This window comes from Sprattus sprattus, assembly GCF_963457725.1.
Source record: "Sprattus sprattus genome assembly, chromosome: 9".
In the NCBI taxonomy this organism is placed as follows: Eukaryota; Metazoa; Chordata; class Actinopteri; order Clupeiformes; family Clupeidae; genus Sprattus; species Sprattus sprattus.
Genome location: NC_137928.1, coordinates 19,879,869 through 19,900,521, shown reverse-complemented (window position 1 = coordinate 19,900,521; position 20,653 = coordinate 19,879,869). Strand labels below are relative to the sequence as shown.

Genomic DNA, 20,653 nt, shown 5'->3' with positions numbered 1-20,653 from the left:
ATATATTCCTTGAATGAATCATGTGCTAATGAAAGAAGGATAATGGCTTTTCGGGTGTGTGTGTAACTAGAATATTAGGTGCCACTTTGTCTGCATATTCAACAAGAGCATGTTTAGACCAGAGGTGATAAGAAGGGAACTGTGCTTCTTCCGACCATGTGCAAAACTGCCATCCTTGCAAGACAGGGAGAGTCGGACGTGAGAAATCCACCACGTGGTTATCCCTGCTGAAAGCTAAACATCTGACTTTATAAACCTTGTGCGATGGGTTTATCATGCCTTGACTTTCAGCCTTGTGCTGGGAGGGAAGCCTGATTGCAATTGTTTGTGTTTGTTTGTCTAATAAATATTCTTTTATGCATCTCCGGAGTCCTGAGGTAACTAGGGTGAATTTTGAGTACTGAGTACCACAGTCACTAGCAGGCCATTTTCTGCTGGTCTCTGCCATGTGTCTATGGGTGTCAGTCTTCTTTTAGCAACCATTTGTCCACTGCAGACTGGGCAAAAACAATGGGGGCATTGCTGTGCTCTCCTCCCTGTGCCATCTGATAAAGCCTTCACCTGTGCAGCACAGCCGGCTCCTGCTAAAGAGGCCCCGGTATTTACGTCCGACGTGGAGCGTCACAGACATCCCCCAATTAGCCTGTAGCCAAAATCACACCTTTGCTTGTCAGGATGGATTGCCCCTGCCGCTGAACTGTCACCCAGCAATGACGGATCGGCCTCTTAAAGGTTTCTGTGGCTTTGTTGATCCTCGCAATGCTTTATGAGAAGGGGGAGCCGGGCGTGATAAATGGAAAACAAGCAGCTTTATTGCTGGAGCCACTAAGCTATGATACAAATGCATCTGGTAATATACCATACATGCTGTCTTCACACACACTCCTTGCATTATGATTACGTGTGTGTGCGGGTGTTTGTGTGTGCATGTCTGTGTCTCTCTGTGTTTGTTTGAGCATTTCTCTGTATTTTTCTGTGTGTCTATGTGTGTGTGTCTGTGTGTGTGTGTGTGTGTGTGTGTGTGTGTGTGTGTGTGTGTGTGTGTGTGTGTGTGTGTGTGTGTGTGCTTCCATGTACGAGGGATGGGCATGCACAAGATTCATCAAGAAATTTAAAAAGCCGTTGTTTATGAGCGGAGGAGTCTTTTGGGAGGCTAGAATCACCATCTGCTAGCTGTGAAAGTTTATTCCCTCGGAGCTCGCTGCCACATTGAGCTGCTGGCCAGACGTAGCAGCAGAATCTCCACTGACATGATGTATGGCACGACTCTTAGCTCTTTAAAACGTCCCCGGCCCTACAGAGAGGAGAGACCCTAATACTGCAGACTCAGTACATTCTCCTGAGCATTTGCATGTTTCAACATCGGGACATGGTGGAGCAACTTAAAATGACTCTGCAAATGGTTTAGTGCCAGTCGGATGGAAGTGCTTTCAGACCATTTCAGTGATATCATTCAACAGTCTTTTATTAGTATGGATGATTATGGGGAAAAGATTAAAACTATGCGTTCAAAAATGACTGCAAAAATGTGTTTTTATGAATGTATTGTATGTGTATTCATGTGTGAATGTATGTGTCAATGGTTGCCATTGCCTGTGATTTCTGACTGCTTTTAGAATGACATAATTTCCCAAGGAGGCATCTTTCAGATATACCCTGTATTGTCACAACCACTCTCTGAATGATGGCAACTGTGTCATTAAGTCTGGTTAAGTGTTCTGTTTATTACAGTGTAGCTATGATTAGGTGCAGCGTTTGGCCTTGAGGACAGTCACATTTCTTCGTTTTGCAGTGAGTGTCAGAAGGAAATGCTTAGTGTGGTTTCTAGAGGCATAGATTTAATGGGACTATGGAACTGGAAATGGAGAAACAGTGAGAGCACAAGAGAGAGAGAAAGAGAAAGGGAGAGGTATGAAATAGAGAGTAGGCTATATTCATCCGCCTATTGGAAAAGGTCATGCATCAAAATAACAACAGCCAGGCAGGCAGCCTCAGTAAACTGTGAGTAACGTGGTCCCTTATTTACCTGGCATTTATCTTAACCGATTTATCCCACGTCATGTTTAAATATCAAGTCCTGTCTGTAAATATTTATGACTGCCCATACCTACAGTGCAGGATGATGCTCATCTCTGTCTAATGAATAACTTAGCAGGTCTGAATAATACATTAGCCGTGCCATTTTCCTCAGCTTTACCATGTCTGTTTCAGGTGGCTGCTCAACCCTGTAGTGCATGTGTGTGCCTGTGTCTGTGTGTGTCTGTGTGTGTGTGTGTGTGTGTGTATGTGTGTGTGTGTGTGTGTGTGTGTGTGTGTGTGTGTGTGTGTGTGTGTGTGTGTGTGTGTGTGTGTGTGTGTGTGTGTGTGTGTGTGTGTGTGTGTGTGTGCATGTGTGTGTGTGGGTGCGTGCAGGCGTGTGCGTGTCTGCTTGTCTGTCTATGTGTGTACATACAGTATATGTGTGTTTCTGTGTACGTCAGTGTCCGAAATTCATAAGCCATCTGAAGTAACTTGTAGTAGAATGTCTTCCTGTGTTCTCGGTTCCAGCCCATGTCCTTGACGTCTCTATTGTGGTGCTAATGATTTCATTGGACCACTCAGTAAACGAGGCAGCGTGCCGTCACATGTCCCAGTGGACATTATTCCATGCCCACTCTTAGGTCTTTTGGTGATGCACCAGCACTGAGCATCTGCAATCAGGGACTGAGAGAAGGATTACCTTCTCTTCCACAGTCAAGAGCTTTGATATTTGAGTGTGTGTGTGTGTGTGTGTGTGTGTGTGTGTGTGTGTGTGTGTGTGTGTGTGTGTGTGTGTGTGTGTGTGTGTGTGTGTGTGTGTGTGTGTGTGTGTGTATCTGCTCTGTGTGTGAGTGTGTGTGTGTGTGTGTGTGTGTGTGGATATGAACATCTACTCACAGGTTTTCAACCATCTGTGGCTAACTCCCCTAATCCTCACCATGAAGTGCCATGTGCGAGATATTCAGGTTGGCGCATTTATTGGTTCACTGATCCATTTAAAACCATTGAATATATTCATCCAAGTCACGCGCTCAGGAGACGGCAGAGCACTGTTGTACATCAGAATTTATTTATTATGCATGTCTGTGATCACACACACACACACACACACACACACACATACACACACACATGTTGGGTGGCACAACTAGGGAGGCGTCTAGCATTTGCCTGAAATATTTATTAGCTTAAAGTCGTTAACTGGTGGCTATTAAAATGATTGCTTATGTTGGTATCCCCTTCCATGCACCAGTGTGTGTGTGTGTGTGTGTGTGTGTGTGTGTGTGTGTGTGTGTGTGTGTGTGTGTGTGTCTGTTGTGTTCCATTGGGACTGGGAAGAAGGGGGACAGCTGGAGCTTTACTTCCCCCTGGATTTGAATGGGCTGCAGAAAACTTGGCAGAAAGTACATATAAAAAAAAACCTTGGAACAGGCCCGCTGACAGTTTTAGTGTAAAGGCATAAAACGGTTTGTAGGTTTGGGCGTAAATGGGGACACTACATTACACACAAGCTGTGATTTCATTCTTGCACAGCAATCCATCATGATTGACCGCTCATTTAATATCCTTTGATATAGTCTCTGTACCCACTACATTCTCATTTATTTTTCAAATGTACTTACTTAACTTTACTAAGTTCAGCATGTTAATTTGAGTATAACAGTCAGAAACTGGTAAATATAAACAAACACACAAATGAAAAAAATAACAAATCCCATGCTGTTAGCTGTGCCTTCATGTCTTATCTGTTGTTCCTGTGCTTTCTTATAAGGGCAGTTGAGGCATTGCTGCCTTTTGCTGGTTGCTGGAGCAGACCCCATGCTAAGAGGTACGTGTAATGCATCTTTACTGGCATACAGAGTGCAGCCATGCAGCCCAGTGCTGTTGCCTTTGCAGTGTAGGTGGAGAAGCCCCTGTGTTTATTCAACCCATAATGCATCATACCAACTCAGCATGTACCGCCATACATGACAATCCACCACAGGCTAATGTTTCATATAAGCACATACCCATAGGCACATGCGAAACACACATACACACACTTGTTCAAAGATATATATATATATATACTATATATCCATATATATATACATTACACACACATAAATTCAACTAACCCTAGAAGGACAAAAATACTGATACAGTTCCTTGCTTTGTCACCATGTTGCCAAGAAACCAAAACCCTCTCTGTTTCATAGCAGTTATTCCATATTCAACAAAGTTGCACTGTGTTGTAATTACAGTAATAAACTACATACTGTGGCAAATTTACTCAGTTGTTTCTCTACACAATAATTAAAAGTAATATCCTGAAACCTTTTTGTTTACTTAATAATTACAGTTTTTCTAACAGCACGTGGTGGTAGTGGTGGTGGGGGTGGGGGTTCTTGAAATACACTTCAAAATAAAATTATGTTCACACAACCTAACCTTTATTAGCAACACAGTTTTACCTCCACTTCTTTAAGGTACTTGAAGATTTCATCTTCTTAAATCTCTAAGGGATATCTTGGTTATCATAGCCGTCCTGTAGACGGTTGACCCAGGTTTAATTTCCCGGCCACTGCAGGAAGTCTTTGTAAATCGCTTTGCATAAAAGCGTTTGGTAAATACTGGACCTTTCCCTTAAATAGTGATAGCGATACTGGTTCAGGTACAGGCGTCGTTCATCAATTGGAGAAGAAGGTCGCTAGTCCGATCCTAACTCCTCCTCACCAAGGGTAGAAGTGTCCTTGAGCAAGACGATGAACCCTGAACCCCTGAACCAGGTTGGTACCTTAGATAGTAGCCTCCGCCATTGGTGTGTGAATGAATAGATGTCTGACCTATTAATCTATAAAGCGCTTTATAAATACAGTCCATTTACCATTTACCTGAACATGTCACACCTTGTTGGTGCACTCTGTGCAAAAGCCATGAGGTCTATTGCACAGCTCCCTCCAGCTCGGAACTGCCCGGTTCAAGACCACGTGAGCTATGATAGCTCTGCTCTAGTCTCGCATCAGAGGATCTGCCATTGGACGAGGATCTTCCTTCGCTAAGTGAGGCCAAGTCTAAATGTCGTTGGAGCACGGGCTGCGTGCTTGATCGCTTCGCCCCAAGGCCTCTCTAACGGCCGTGCTGAACTCTGGCCTTTGGCGTTTACCGCCAGTTTGAAGCTGTCAGCGCCTCTTGTTGGCCTTCAGCTTCCAGGCCTTGTGGAGTCCTTAGAATGGCTGTGTCTTGGCAAAACAGGACATGTATCTGTGAAAGGAAGAAGACCTTTTGACACGCTGCTGTTCAGATGAGATGTATGCCCTTTTGTGCCACAGCGAGAGACACTGATGGAACACGTTGTGGAGTAACCGCATATATGCACACACAGGTACTGTAGTAGTTTCAAGGAGAAACATCTTTCCCCAAACATGGAAAAAAAACAGCATAAGCTATGAAAGTGAAAGTGATAGGAAAACAATGCTGTTCTTCTTGCTTTGAATGAGCATATTCTCACTGTGCTAGTGTTTAATCTCCAGCCCATTTCCCTGAGTCTGTTGAATTTTATCAGTGATAGGTCTATTTTTGTTTGTTTGAGGCTGTGTCATATATTCAGCTGATCTGTGGTATTCTAAAATGCAGGCTGCAAACATCCCCCTGCATGCAAATCGCCTTTTCAGCAACAGAGGCGCATTTTCTTCCCAGCAGTTGATGTGACTGGTGTTCTGGGCTATGTCGTTTAGAGTTAGCACATTTTTCATGGCTGGCCTTTAGGCTGAACTTCCCTCTCTCTCTGTTCCTCTCTCTGTCTCTCTCTCTCTCTCTCTGTCCAGGGCGTTGCATCATTCATCAGTTCTTTTTTTTTTTCATTCATCAGCTTTTTGTCACGGCTTCTCTTTTAATCTCAGCAATTTTAGGGTCACATGATCATGAGGTGGAGGTCAGCGAGAGAGGCTTTCGGTTGGCGCTTCGATCAGTGTACGTATTTCTGCTTGGAGGGGCCTTTCAGAAGCTTGGGTAGGATGGGAAAAAAGCGTGGAAGTGTTTTGAACCAATATGTTTAGCACACTGAAATCATCGCTCCACTAGTTTTCTGTTTTGCGCTCTCCTCTCGTTCCACCCCATTCCTCTCCCTCTCTCAGTCTCTCTCTCTCATCATTTTTTTTTTGCTCATATTTTTTCGCAGAACCAGTCCAAAAACACAGGTCCACCATGTGAGACGATTATTCTTGGCGACAGGTGCAAGGCAGTGTTGGGCAAAATGCTTTCTGCTTGCCCTTGCATTTATCCACGTGGCTGGTCCCTCCGAGTCAGCTGTACCACCAGTCTCTGACTGATAGCTCACGACAAACAGGCCTGTGGGGATCTCAGCTACCTCAACTCTCTGTTCACTAACCCCCTGTCAACCCCCTCCCCCCAACACACACCCACACACCCTCTACATATACACCCACCACACACACACACACACAGTGGCCTGATTAATGGTGAGGAGGGACTTACATATGCAGGTCACACCTGGTCAAGGTGCAGTCCGACTCGGGCTGAGGGAGAGGAAAATAGCTCCAACACTCTTCACTGAGCAAAGTGCTTCTGCACTGGCAACCTGATGTGGCATAGAAATGACAGGAGAGACCGTTTGAACATTCTGACTTTCGGTGTGCGTATGTTAGCATAAAAATAAAATAAGAACAAATGTATGGGTTGTTTAAAATTGACCTTGAAGTGTATTTATATACCTACATATTCTGTCAATTAAAACATTTCATATGAAGCAATAAGTCAAAATAAGGCACCCATACCAGTGAAGAACAGATGAACTGAAAGGTTTTTGTTTTGCAAATATAGTTAAAAAAAATTCTCGTCATACAAAAAATATCTCTTAAACAAATCCTGAAGAACCACATTCCATACCATATTATGGAAACAAAATGGCTCAATCCATTAGGCACAGTATAGTTTTGAGTGTGGTTTATAGAATAAGGTTCTATTCCACCTTGAACGTCATAAAAAAGGAAGCCATTTCGGTGAAGGCACACAAGGAAAGCAAAAGTGTATTTGAAGCACACAGTGTATTGTAACGCTTTGCAGAACAGTATATAGATTGGATTGCAAGGAGGGGTTTTTTCTTTCTTTTTTTCCACCCAATTTCATTGCTTTGCCAGATGGTCTGTGGAGCCAGAATTATTTCTTCAGGAGGAAAGGGGTGATCTATCCTCAGTGCAGAGTGGCGATGTATTCAGAGTGGTGAACATTTAATAAGGCCAGCAAGGACACTCACTCTTATTAAGACAAATAAGTACTCTGAAGGAGGGGAGGGGATGGTGACCTCACAGGGTGAGAGAGAGTAAGTGGATATGTGTGTGTGTGTGTTTGAAAGAGAGAGAGAGAGAGTGAGGGAGAGAGAGAGAGAAAGAGAGAGGGAGAAAGAGAGGGAGAAAGAGAGAGAGGGAAAGATAGAGGAGCGAGGGAGAGAGAGAGTGTGTCTCTATTACTAAAATCACTTCCATTCAGAGTTCATTCAGATAACTCTTGATCAAAATGGCAGAGTGCAGTTTGGTGATTAGGCCTGATTGCCAGGGAGTATCAGAATCTTTGATGATCTTGTATTTCCATCGTGCAATGGCTCAGAGATAGAGAGCGCCACAATACACTCGAATGGCAGAATAATGGCAGGCTGTTCAGAGATAAGAGCTGTGCTATTACTCAGAATTGTTTACCTGGAGGTCGGGAAGTGTCTGAGAGCTACAGTCTCTCTGAACTGTACGTGTAGCTATTGGATGGGAAATCACCTCGCCTACCTTTGCCATGCTGTCATTCTGTGCATTCATTCATTTTCGAGCGTAATTAAAGGCGAATCTCCTCTCAGAATGCACCTTCACACCCCCCTCAGCTCTCCTCACTCAGCCAGATGAAGAAATCAGGTTCCTGTTGGTTGCTTTCCCTATTGGAGAATTCTGCATCCAGGCAGTGACGGTGACTGGCAGGGTGATTGGCAGCGTTTGAGAAAGAGAAAGAGAGAGAGAAAGAGAGAGAAAGTGAGAGCAGGGGGAAATGAGGCACATTGTGCAGCCTTAGCCAGTTCAGCAGTTTAGAACAGAGCAGCCATTCCATCACCACGCTGCATCCGAATGGGCCCAAAAAACGCTGTCTGGGGCTTAAGCGCCTTTGCAGCTGAAATGCCGGTAGAATGCGCACAGAAATTGGCATTGTCTTGTGGCTCGTATGTTAAAGGGATAAAGGTTCGACTCGCACCTCCATAAAAATGAATGAATGAAAGTAAGTGGTCTTGAGAGCCAAAAGCTGAGTCATTTTAGTTTGCTTACAGACACTTGAAGGCAAAACGATTCTAAAACAAATAACTACACTGTTGCAAAAACTATTTTCTTTTTGAAGGTTTCAGGTGTTGGATGCTGGCACCAGATGTAGGCGAAATAAAGTTCTTGCTATTTGATAAAAACTGCAAAATAATACAAGAAGCCTTTTCTCCACTTTCACTACTAGTAAAACACAGGCTTGCTATCTGAAATAAGCAGGATGGAGGATGCAGGCTAAGCTTCATGTAATACAACAGGCCTAGCTCAAAACATTAGGGAGATACTATTTAACATCCATTCAGACCCTTCATTTTAGTGGCTAATACACAGACCATAACCTTCATGATCACTGTGCAAAAAGTGTAGTCTAAAAAAACAACAGTGATTAAATTAGAAGCTACATCCTGATGCCTCGTCTGAATCTAAGCAAGATTAAAATAGCAATATAACAATCCAGAAAACAGACCTCCAGATCATGACAAATACCCATGCAGGATAAGAAAGTGTTACAATTATCTGAAAATCATTCCTACAATTATGGTCTATACAGACACATTTTAAATTTTGAGTTGCTGTCAACAAACTGTTGACCTTCCTTTCATTAAAAAAAAAACTGGTTAGCTAGACTTGTAGGTTTGTTGTTTTGCCAATAGTTACCCCAAAAATGGAATAACAACCGCATAGACATGTCAAACTTGCCAAGCTTTGCAACAAGTTTTGACAAGGATGTCTGCAGACCTCATCGAGCATTGGTTGACCTGTCTCTATCCAACTATGTCACTGCTCAGAACTAAAGGAAATTACTAAAATTGAGCCACATTGGAGCTTTGCTATTCCCTGCAGGGCAAGTGGTAAATTCAAAGCCATGAACTTCTTCCCTTTCCCTCTCAGCTCTGTGAGAGGCCACAAAATTGCTGCCATTTGATGTCCAAGGCATTCAATTTACATACATTAGTGTTTGCTGCCGGGATGATTTGTACTGCATATGAAATTGCACTGAGTTAGAGTGAGGATGGGATGCACATTGTTTTCTCATGAAATGTTCAGCAGAGAAGAATAGCCTATGCACCGGTCAAGATTAGCCAAGTCATTTTTTGTCCACATGCAGGTTGCTAACCCTGCTTCTCTGAAGGCCCAGTCTTTGAGGCTGTTTTCATACTGTATTTTTTGCAACTATGCGCTTTGGTGGAAGAGCGTTTAATCAGAATTTATTATCCTGTCCGTGTTCATACGCATATATTTTCTTTTCAGGTCTGCTGAGCCGAGCCACATAATTCATCGGGTCATCTACCGCAACTCGTGGCAGCCCCGACACGTGCCGGTTCATTCCCCACTCATAACGCTACATGTGTTGCGTCTGATTAACAGCCATTCTCCTGGCTCATCAAACCATAACTTGATTAGTTGTAGAATGTGCATGTATGATTGTGCTAATTTATGTGCACTGCGGTTAGCTCATTCCCCTACACCCAGCCCTCCCCTCCCCACCCGTACTGATTCTCTTCCTCCCCTCCCTCTCTCCCTCTTTCAGCCCAGAGCTGGATATTAAAGACTGTAAATGCAATTTCTCTGCTTGATTCCTATAGCCACTCTGTGAAGGGGCTGCACTGACTGGGGTTGTAGGGTTTATCATTGTTTTCCAGTAATGTTTCCCTCTTGCGATAACTGCGGTCGATGTGTTGTTTTTGTTTTATTAGTGGCTTTAAAAGCTGTTACATGCTGATGCCTTTCAGTGGAAACCTTCAAACACAGACAGGGATATCACTGGGTGACAGGTGGAGTCTTGCCCAGGAGCTCAGTGGGCTATTACAGCTCAGTGAGGAGACATCTGTAAACACACAAAGTGGGAAAAAAAAACAGAAGTCCCTAATGGATTCAGAGGCTGTGTGTGTGTGTGTGTGTGTGTGTATGTGTGTGTGTGTGTGTGTGTGTGTGTGTGTGTGTGTGTGTGTGTGTGTGTGTGTTTGTGTTTGTGTGTGTGTGTCTGTCTCTCTGTGTGTGTGTGTGTGTGTGTGTGTGTGTGTGTGTGTGTGTGTGTGTGTGTGTGTGTGTGTGTGAGTGTGTGTGTGTGTGTGTGTTTGTGTTTGTGTGTGTGTGTCTGTCTCTGTGTGTGTGTGTGTGTGTGTGTGTGTGTGTGGGTGTGTGTTCGGGTGTGTGTATGAACCCCCCCCCCCCCCCCCCCCACACACACACACACACACACTCACACACACGACTTGGCTTGCCTTTTAAATGCAGTCTTACGACTCAGTTGAGAAATATTAAGATTATCTCTCACTTTGAGTTTGCATCAAATCATAATTGCCAGTTTCATCACGGGTCTCGGAATGCTAATTAATCCAAAAGCATGGTGAGCAGTATTTTTCAACAAACATCGAACAAGCCTGGGGGAGCTTGGAAAAATGAAGTGTAATTCCGGGGGGACTCACACAGATGAGACTTGCATTAGAATTTGTGAGTAACATTTATAACACCTAAGCAGCAGAGGCAACACTTAACATTTCTGTATTATTTCCATAACGCCATCTCTCTTTCACTTTTTTCCTCTTTCTTTCTCCCCTTATGTTTATTTCATGAGTGTTGCTCTTTCCGGTTCAGTTTAGCTCTTTTTAGAGTGCAGACACTGGATACTGATGAGGAGGTCATTGTATGAGTAATTTTTAGAAGGATTTGTGTTCAGATTTACACTTTTTATAATTCTTCCTCCAGGCCCACTAAAATGTTAGCCATATGAGTGCTTGCATAATTATGAATTCAGGCCTATTCAGAAACCGGCACTTAAAGTAAACTCATGTTTTAAAGATTGTATATGTCCATCAAAGAATTAAAGACAGTTTCACAATATGGAAGATCTTCTGAGCATGAAGATATTTTGACACAGATGCTTTATTTAAAATCCTCTCACATACATTCGTTTTTGACATTTGAATGTTTGAACCGGAAAAAGCTTGAAATACTACAGCAATTTTTCTTCAAGAAATGTGGGGTATATTTACTGTATGAATGTAGGCCAATCCTGTTAGAGCCAGTGTACAACAGTCATTTTGATTACCGACGACAGGAATCAATACTGTACTAGACCTCACAATCAATATTTCAGAATGAAACAATGTAATTGTAATACTTAAGCCATTTAAACGAGGGCAGTATTAGATTATGTACGGTACAAACTTTGGACGATCCTGAAGTTGTTCCAGTTGCTGACGCTAGGAGCTGTCCGTGGTACTGAAACAGCGGCAGCGCGCTTGTCTTGAAGGTGCTGACAGCACTTCGAACCAGCAATCGGCTTAGTGAGCGTTGAAATTTACCATCCTCTGACTGCGTGCTGATCAGAAATACAAATCAGATCCGAGTGTGCGATCCTGCCAAACGATCGTGTTCTTTACTCCGAGCGAAGGGGCGTCTCACTGCAAGTGGCTTCCAGAGCATTTTGGTCGCTTTCCTGTGATTTTGTTAGGAAAGTGTTCAAACACAAGGACATATCTTTCTGTGAGAGGGATTTCAAGCTGTAAGCATGAACCCGATCATGTATTGTCGACCGAATTTGGCCACTCTTCTGCTGATTCTCTCCGCTGTTGCCCTTGTTGTGCATGTTCAAGGTAAGGCATATTCATCGCTTACATATTATTGTATTTTGGAACCCATGTGTTGTCTGTACTCTTGGGGTTGGAACGCAGTGCACGCAGTCTTCCCGCACATCGCACGACTGCCGTTTCGCCCCTTTGTCCCTTCGTCTTTGAGCCTCTTTTAACGTAGCCTATACTCGCGTGGAAGCAACCTCTTGATTTTAGTAGCTCTTGACATTTGATGCTGCGAGACCCGGTTAACATAATGAAGCCAGTCGGTCTTTCTCCTTCCTTCATTGGCCGCGCTTTCAACATCTAAAGCAGAGAGTGAATGCAGAAACCGGACATCACCCAAGCACCTTAAAAGTGACTCAGTGGTTAAGGCTTAAGCCTCAATCTTAATTTATGCGAGGCATTGAATGAAAGTATAAATCGCATCCTTTAATTCCAATTACGTGGAAATATATTCACAAATGACACAGTTTAGACTCTATTTTACTGTTTGACAATTATCTTGAAAAGGTGTAAGTTCAACAGGTCCATTTTTCGAGGTGGTAACAGAATAGAAATAGAAGTTGCCTTTCAAGTCTGACTTTCCGCGGGATCTTTTGAAACTATGTCTGGGTTAGAGACTTCTGTAAAAGGAAAATACTTCAAAAACTGAAAGCACCGACATTTCAATTCCTCTTGCCTGACATAAATATGGATGCATTTCCCCCGAAATACAAGGACAACATTTGTATGCATACGAAGTAGATACAAAATATTTACTTTCCTTAAATTAAACTAGAAGAATATGACAGAAAACGTTGTGCCGTTGTACTTGAGTTGTCGATCTCCCTAAGATAAAAGTAAACTTGAAACTTTCATAAAAGGTATCCTCTCGTATAACAATTCATGTGCAGTATTATTTAGTGCATCAGATAGCACAGTATGAATGATGTTATAATTATTTATCAAACTGTTCTTTACTCCTGAGATAAAACAACAGTGGACATTTCGAAAATAATTAAAAAAAATATATAAACTTCCGTTAAAGTCCCTTACTTAATCGGAGATTACGCAAACTTCCACTCTGACCTGCAGATGTGGTTTTAAATCTGGCACACGGTAGCGCGGGAAAGGAGCATATTTACAAGTCTTTTGAATAATTTATTTGAAGTGGACAGTGAAACCAACGCACTCAAAGGACTTTACACATGAATTAATTCAAGGGATTTATTCCGTTTTTCCCACACATAAAGCAATCCGACGCACCATTCATTTTGTTACGGGCTTCTAACCGTGTCTGCCAATCTGGCATAGTTCTCACGCAATCATCTTTAATCCCGTCGACTCTGCTGTCTGCAACTCCTGAAACACAGAATGCATATGAAGTGCATCTTGGCAAAACATTTATAGATATATACAGCACGTGTTATGAGATTATTTTGAAAACACGCAGAGACAATTGCTCACATTCCAGGGTGCACTATCGATTGTGCAGCACATTTATCAGAATAACCATTTTAGTCTAAAGGCAATCTGTCTTCTCAGAGCGCTATGTGTTTCAGATCAGATGCTTTGTCAATATTGCGTGGTTTCAACAACAATTGTATCTCTTGCTCATAAATAAAGTAGTGAAAGCATTCGTTAGTGTATGCTTTAGATGTCGTTGACATCATGATGTGAAAATGGCCTGTATGTATTCATTTGTTTCACCCTGAAATGCTTCTTCTGTTTCATAAATAAAGCAGTCAGGAAAATAATATGTACTGCATAATTTAAGGCAAAGGAATCTTTTAAATCTGGCATAGCCTTGGTCTTCTGCCACAGCAGTTCTTCTAAGATAAATCTCACCATGCATATTACAAGGGAAAACTAAATAACATGCACATCCTCCTCAACCCTATTTACAGAACAGCAGAGTAATAAGAAACAAATCCGTCAGGACCCTTGTGCTTCTAATTGGACTTTGCATGACATCAATACTGGATCACATGTTGATCTTTGACCTCCAGGGGTCGATGTATCTCTCTGTCCTGACCACTCACCTTCACTCAAGAGTGCTCGGCCACTGAGGCTACACTCTGCTGCGGCCTTACCTTGAAAAGCACTCTGACTAATACGCACCTACATCAATCCACAAGCGGTGGTGAGAGCCAGCTAAAAACTAGTGGTAGCCTCCATCACAAATTGATGACACTGTATTGCTCTCTTTGAAATGCATGAAGGTCAAAAGATCTATTTACTCTGGGTGCAGTCAATCCACACACATCAGATATATCTATGTGTGTGTGTATGTATATATACATTATGCATAAGTATACATCATATATACACATATGTGCGTGTTGGTAAAAATTATTGAACTGTATGTTATAAGATACACATATATATGTGCATGTACTTTATGTGTGTGTTTATATATTTATATTTATATACACATACATGCACACATAAAGATATGTATAACTATCTCTCTCTCTCTCTATATATGTATAAAATGTATACCTGTGTGCATATATCCCTAGTATTAGTGTGGGCTGTGTGTGTGTGTGTGTGTGTGTGTGTGTGTGTGTGTGTGTGTGTGTGTGTGTGTGTGTATGTGTGTGTGCGTGTGGGTGGGCGTGTGTGTGTGTGTGAGCATGTGTGTGTCTGGCGGGAGTGGCGCGCTGACTGATGCCAGTGGTGTCTGGCATGCTGCAGCTCTGTAAATTCGCAGTGTGGCGGCTGGCTCCCGGCGCAGGTAGCCCCTCGGGAAGAGCCAGTGATTATGGGAATGTCAGAGTGGGCTGACATATTGTTCCCCGCTCCGCTCCGGAGCGGCAGGGCCAGGGCCCCCCTCCACTCCTCTCCTCTCCGGAGAGCAACCACGACGGGGAGGGGAGAGGTCTCCGTGCCCTGACTCTATTACCCAGTATGCAGCGGTAGCCGTCGGCCCGCCGCACCTGGCCAGACTCCTTTGGCCTGGCCAGTGTCTGCGGGCCTGGCAGAATGGGCACTCTCCCTGCTGTCAGGATCAGGACCCATCCCCTCCAGTGACTCATTCATCAGCGGCCCCATCACCCTGTGCGTGAGGAGCCTGATGGCAGTCAGAGAAATGGGATGGATGGAGAGAGCTAGTTCTTTTCTCCTCAGGCTTGCCCTTGTGTGTGTGAAAGCTTGTGCATGTTTGAGTGTGTGTGTGTGAGTGTGCGTGAATGTGCGTGCATGCATTTGTCAGTACGTGTGTGTGGGTTATGTTTTTATGAGTTTTTATGATGTATGTGTGTGCTACTGTGTGAGTGTGTGCGTATTTGAGTGCGTGTGTATGTGTGTGTGTGTGTGTGTGTGAGGCTGTAATGGGAGTTTTGATGCTATGCCTGAGAGCCTGGGTCAGGCCCCCCTCTCTTCCCTTTGATTAAGGGCCAGGGAAATGAGTCGGGAGCAGGGCTGCATGGCCTCCCGGTCCCGCACAGGGCTGCCCTGCCACAGCTGTGAGCCTGACGGATGGCGGAGCTCACCACAGCCCTGGCCGGGAGAGAAATGGCCACTGCCAGCCTGGTTGCCTGCTGTTAGGCGACTTCACGGCTCTGTGACTGGCATATACACAGCTCCGCTTAAACACACAATTAGACAATAAATTACAGACACATGCACGGTGTGCACATTCACATATCCACACACATTTAGACCTGGCAAAAACATGTGCACAGAAACACACACAACAGCTGACACATTACAGTATTATGTATTGGAAATATACAATGCAGGGCTGTCCATCTGCTCTGAATATTATTCACTTGTATTTCAATGTGCGCCTGTGTCCTCCACTGAGGCTTTCTCTGTACTGAATTGAACTGGCATGCAGAACTCCTACAACATCCAGTTATGACATCAGTAGTTTTTCATTAATCTGGCTACAATACTGCAGCAGATTGGATACGCCTCAACCCCACAGTACAACAAAGAGGCATTTAAAAAAACATCTGGATGGCCAGCTTTTCATTATGAAGTCAACACTGTCTGACATTCAGAGGCCGTATGAAGGTAGGGAGGGAGGAGAGGGGCTGAGAGAAGGGAAAAAAGTGTGTGTATGTGTTTGTGTGTGTGTGTGTGTGTGTGCCTGAGTGTCTGTGAGTGTCTGCGTGTGTGTGTGTGTGTGTGTGTGTGTGTGTGTGTGTGTGTTTGTGTGTGCCTGTTCTATTATTTTTACCCAATGCCAGAGGAGAGAAAAAGGGGGTGTGGGGTAGGGGCTGTGGAGAGAGGATGAGAGGGGAGGGGAGATGCTTTGTTTGCTAGATTGAGCACCTTGTCAATCACTTGGTATTGGAATCAATTTTGGCTGGATGAGCCGAGGCGTGAATCCAAGGCCGAAACTAGAGTTGGGCACAGATTCAAACTCAATTGTAAAAGCCTGATCTGTTATATTTCTGCAGTTTAGTTCCTCATGTCTGCACTTGACCTCAAAATGCCACAATATGTTTTTAGTGTAATTACTGGAGATGTTATCCTTGTGGCACACACACACACACACACACACACACACACACACACACACACACACACACACACACACACACACACACACACACACACACACCCAAATGCACACTGCAAAGGGACACACACATACACACACACACAAACACGCACACAGACACACACACACACACACACACACACACACACACACAAACACATCCACACACTTTTTCCCCTTCTCTCATTCACACACACACACACACACACTGGATCCAATCTAGCTTGTGGAACATCCCGCCTGGAGAAGTTGTTTTTCTCCACATTAGCACCTATCAGAAGTGAATAGGACTCTGCTGTCTCCTCGCCCCTCCCTGCTCTGGGAGGAGGAGATGAGTCTATCTTTATGATTTCCTGTAATCTGTAGCCACGACAGTGAGACAGCCGGGCCGGGGTGATGGTTTATGTGCCTGTCCAGACACAGTAAATCCCTGAGACAGCACACACCTCCACAGTCACAGGGGCACGGGCTAAATCTCATTTTAATGGTTTGTGTGGCATTTCGGGGAAACATATCATAGTTTGGGACGCGCCGGTGTCAAGCCCATCCGCCGGTGCATGGGCAGGTCATTATGGTGACCGTGACAAGGTGATGTTGGTGCAGAATGTTTTCCTCGTTAGATAAATTACAAGAATGTCTGAATGGCTGGTGACATGTTGGTGTTGGTGAGAATAGTCTTGTAAAGATCAAAGTGAGAGATGGGAATGAGCATTCACAAGCTTTGTAAATGAGCTGCATACTCTTTATAGATGTATAAATATATTTCTAGTCATTTATGTGCGCTGTAAGAACAGCTTTCACCGCACCTTTTACAAACCTTACTCTTGGAAACTTTTTACTATTGGGATTTTGGCTGGTATTCATGGCCATTTTGATCAATGTCTTTGCGAGCTGCTTACTTTGGAACAGTACTGCTATGTCCAACCACTCATCCATTTGTCTTGCATGGCCTTGCAATACACATTGTACAAACAATAAAAATTGTACAATACAAACTAAAATATCTTCTCAAATTGAGTCTTAGATGCAAGTATAACTCTCTTTATACTTAACTATTTCTGTGTCATCTGGTTTGGGTGAAGCATGGCTTTCAGTTCCATGAAAGCAATCAACATTTCAGCCCAGAGTGACCTTTTAATGGTTGTTGCATCAGGCAGGAAGGACTATTGCATGGCAATGATGTTGGAGACCTTTTAGTGATTTGCACAGCATTGCTAATACTCGCATCATCACATAACCCAGGTGATAAAAGATACATTTCCACGCCTTCCCACTTTATCTCTCTATCTCTATCTATCTATCCAGCTCTCTCTCTTCCTCTACCTCTATGTCTTCCTCTCTCTCTATCTCTCTCTCTCTCTCTCTCTCTCTCTGTTGGTACTGAGGAAAAGCAATTTGCTCTTGGTGATCCGATGCAATCAGTACTGCTTCAGGGCTTTTGAAAAAAGAAAAAAAAGAAAGCAAAAACAGGGAAGGAGAGGACATCTCATTTAATTAAACTGCATGCTCTTGAGCTCTGATGATCATATAATTTCAGAGGATTGAGAAATGTTCAACACCTGTTTTTGGATAAGCGGTGATTAACCTATTCGAATGCTCTCTCTGCTGTCATCAAGGGCCATTCAGTGCATGTATACCCTCCTAATTGTGCTTTCCCAGAATCTCCTTTTAGCTTGTTCTATTGAAAATGAGTGTTATTGTATATGAGCCCCCCCTCCCTTAACAGTCTCTCTCACTCTTCTGAACACCCCCCCCCCTCCACACACACAGACACACACACACAGACACACACACACACACACACACACACACACACACACACACACACACACACATCTCTGGGTGTGAGATCTCAATAAAGCTCTTGATGCTTCCCAGGAGCTGAGGGGGTGGCGACGGGCTCTCGCTCTTGTTCGCCGCTCCCTTCTTTCTCTTCGCCACAAGCGCACCTGAATTGCGTCTGACATTTCAAACCGACAGTCTCGCGAAATGTTTATCCCAGTGGCTGTCAGCTCTGAATTGGATTCCAAAAGAAGAATGCTTTCTTACGATTCCCCCATCCTGTGTGTGTGTGTGTGTGTGTGTGTGTGTGTGTGTGTGCGTGTGTGTGTGTGTGTGTGTGTGTGTGCATACGTACAAATCTATTTATTTTATTTTCCGTCACTACTTTCCATGTTTGTGTTACTCAGTAGTTTGCGCCTCACAGTAGACATCTGTGGCTCTCAATGGCACCTGTGAACACTTTGCTAACATGCCTTGACGACTTCCCACGCAATTCAAGCTTCCTGACTGCTTTTTCAAAGCTGGTTTTGTAATTCACTGAGCTGGTGAATCACAGCTAGAATCATGCACCCCCCTCCACCCCCCGCCACTCAACTGCACCCTGCGGCCGTTATGAAATGTCTTTCTCACAGCACCAACATTCAGCACCATGTGCTTCTGCCACCTCCTCCTCCTCCTCTGCCCCCCTCTCCTGCCCTCGTCATGGCTAATCAGTGTTGCTCGTCTTCCTTTCCCTGTCTCTCCGCCTAAATGGCCGCAGCTGCTCTATTGCGCTGCAGAAAGCCACTTGTCAGCGCTGACATACTCACAGTGGCTCAATGACATTACCGCCGTGCTGTTAAGGCGTGACTCATGACGCACCCAGTACGCCTTTCACTGCTCTCTCTCTCTCTCTCTCTCTCTCTCTCTCTCTTTCTCTCTTTTCCTCTCTCTTCCTCTATCCAGGGGAGAGTGTGCGGAGGCAGCTGGGAGATATTCATTACAAATCAATGGCCAATCTCTCCACACAGCCACCGCTCCTACTGAACCCCCATTATACCATCAGCCATCTCTCTCTCTCCGCCCGCACGCCGAGAGTAGTTTTAATCCATACCGCTCATCAATCCCACTGCCTGTTTGTGCCGGGCGGAAGGGTTATTCGCTGAGAGCGGGTCCAAAGATTGGGAATGCAGGGGCCTGTGGTCCCTTAGACCCCTTAGGAGTCTGGCAGGTTTGTTTGTGGATTGCCTTCACTGCGGGCTTTGGCTTTCCTCTCTTCATCTCCTCCACTCTCCTCCTCCTCCACTGCACCGATCTTATTAGTGGCCTGATATGACGCCTGTCCGCCTGGCGGTGGCCGAAGAGTGAGAGAAAAAGAACATGCTGGCCAGGGCTGTGAAGACTGTGTGTTTTTTTTCTTCCCTTTTCTGCAGAAAGGACCTCTGAATGATGGGTCTTTGTCAGTCTTGTTTGGCTTCTATCTCTATATGTTTCCCATGGTGATGCCATCATCTTTGATAAAAATGTCGTCACCCTGGCAACACCATCGACCCTATCGCTCCTATCCCTAGCCTCTGGTTGAGCGTTAGCCGGGTCTTCGCTGAGGCTGCAGGGCCCTCAGCATCTGTCCGCATTGATCCCCACATCCAGAGGAAGAGCAAACGTTAGTGCACCAAATCATGCACCCCCTCCCTCCCCCCGCACAACCCTTTGCCTCTCGTGGATTGGCTGTCCAGTTGGTGGGCGCTGCGGCTAATTGGCTTTGGCGTGTGTGCGCGGCGCGTGCAGAGTCGCGGGGGCTCTGGAGCGCTTCTCTCCGTCTCTCTCTCGCTGTCTCACTCTGCCTCGTTTGGAGTGCCAGCTCTGATCTAGAAGGTACTTCATCTGGGGGCAGGGATGCACAGCGCCGACCCGGCCGCGGCAGACCAGGGAAGGCAGCAGGTAATCACAAGGCTAACACGCTCAGGCGAGGGCTGTCAGTGCACACACTACGCAGCTACACAGAATGCAGCCCCCCCACGTACAGTTGTTGCCTTTCGATTAGGGACGGGATGTTTTCGACACAGGGATCAAACTCATTTTAAGATGAGTGCCGACTAGTCGAGGAGGGGGGATGATGATGCTGAAGAGATAGGAAGAAGAAGATAGTGTCTGTCAACCTGACTGGTAAAGGCAGATGTTTATGGGAGGATGTTGTCATCACATTGCTGGTGAATGGAATAGGATAGGCCTCCTTCCAGAGTGAGAGAACCCCTTTATATTCTCACTGGCCAACAGAAGCAGGCTGGCATGTGGAGGTTTTTACTGTACTGTATCAAGCTGCAGAAATGTGCAAAACAAAACATTATCCATGAAAGAGTACAATAACATAACTTAATTTCATTAGACTTATCAACGACAAAAATAAAATGTCATGATTTTTCCAAACCTTTGAATGAATTTACTGAATTTCATGACTTTCGTGAAAATGGGCTTTTTAAAATGTTTCCTTGATTTCCATGACTGTGGGAACT

The 20,653-nt window shown here is 44.5% G+C and overlaps 1 protein-coding gene across 1 annotated transcript in view; it reads left to right on the top strand.

The window, feature by feature from the left end:
- Window positions 1-11,823: 11,823 nt before the first annotated feature.
- sez6b (seizure related 6 homolog b) overlaps window positions 11,824-20,653 on the top strand; it is a gene marked incomplete at both ends in the record, with an annotated part of 151,460 nt that continues 142,630 nt past the window's right edge. The window contains one exon of the mRNA XM_080845009.1: window positions 11,824-11,908. Coding sequence (XP_080701135.1) covers window positions 11,824-11,908 — 85 coding nt within the window. The remainder of the gene's footprint in view (window positions 11,909-20,653) is intronic.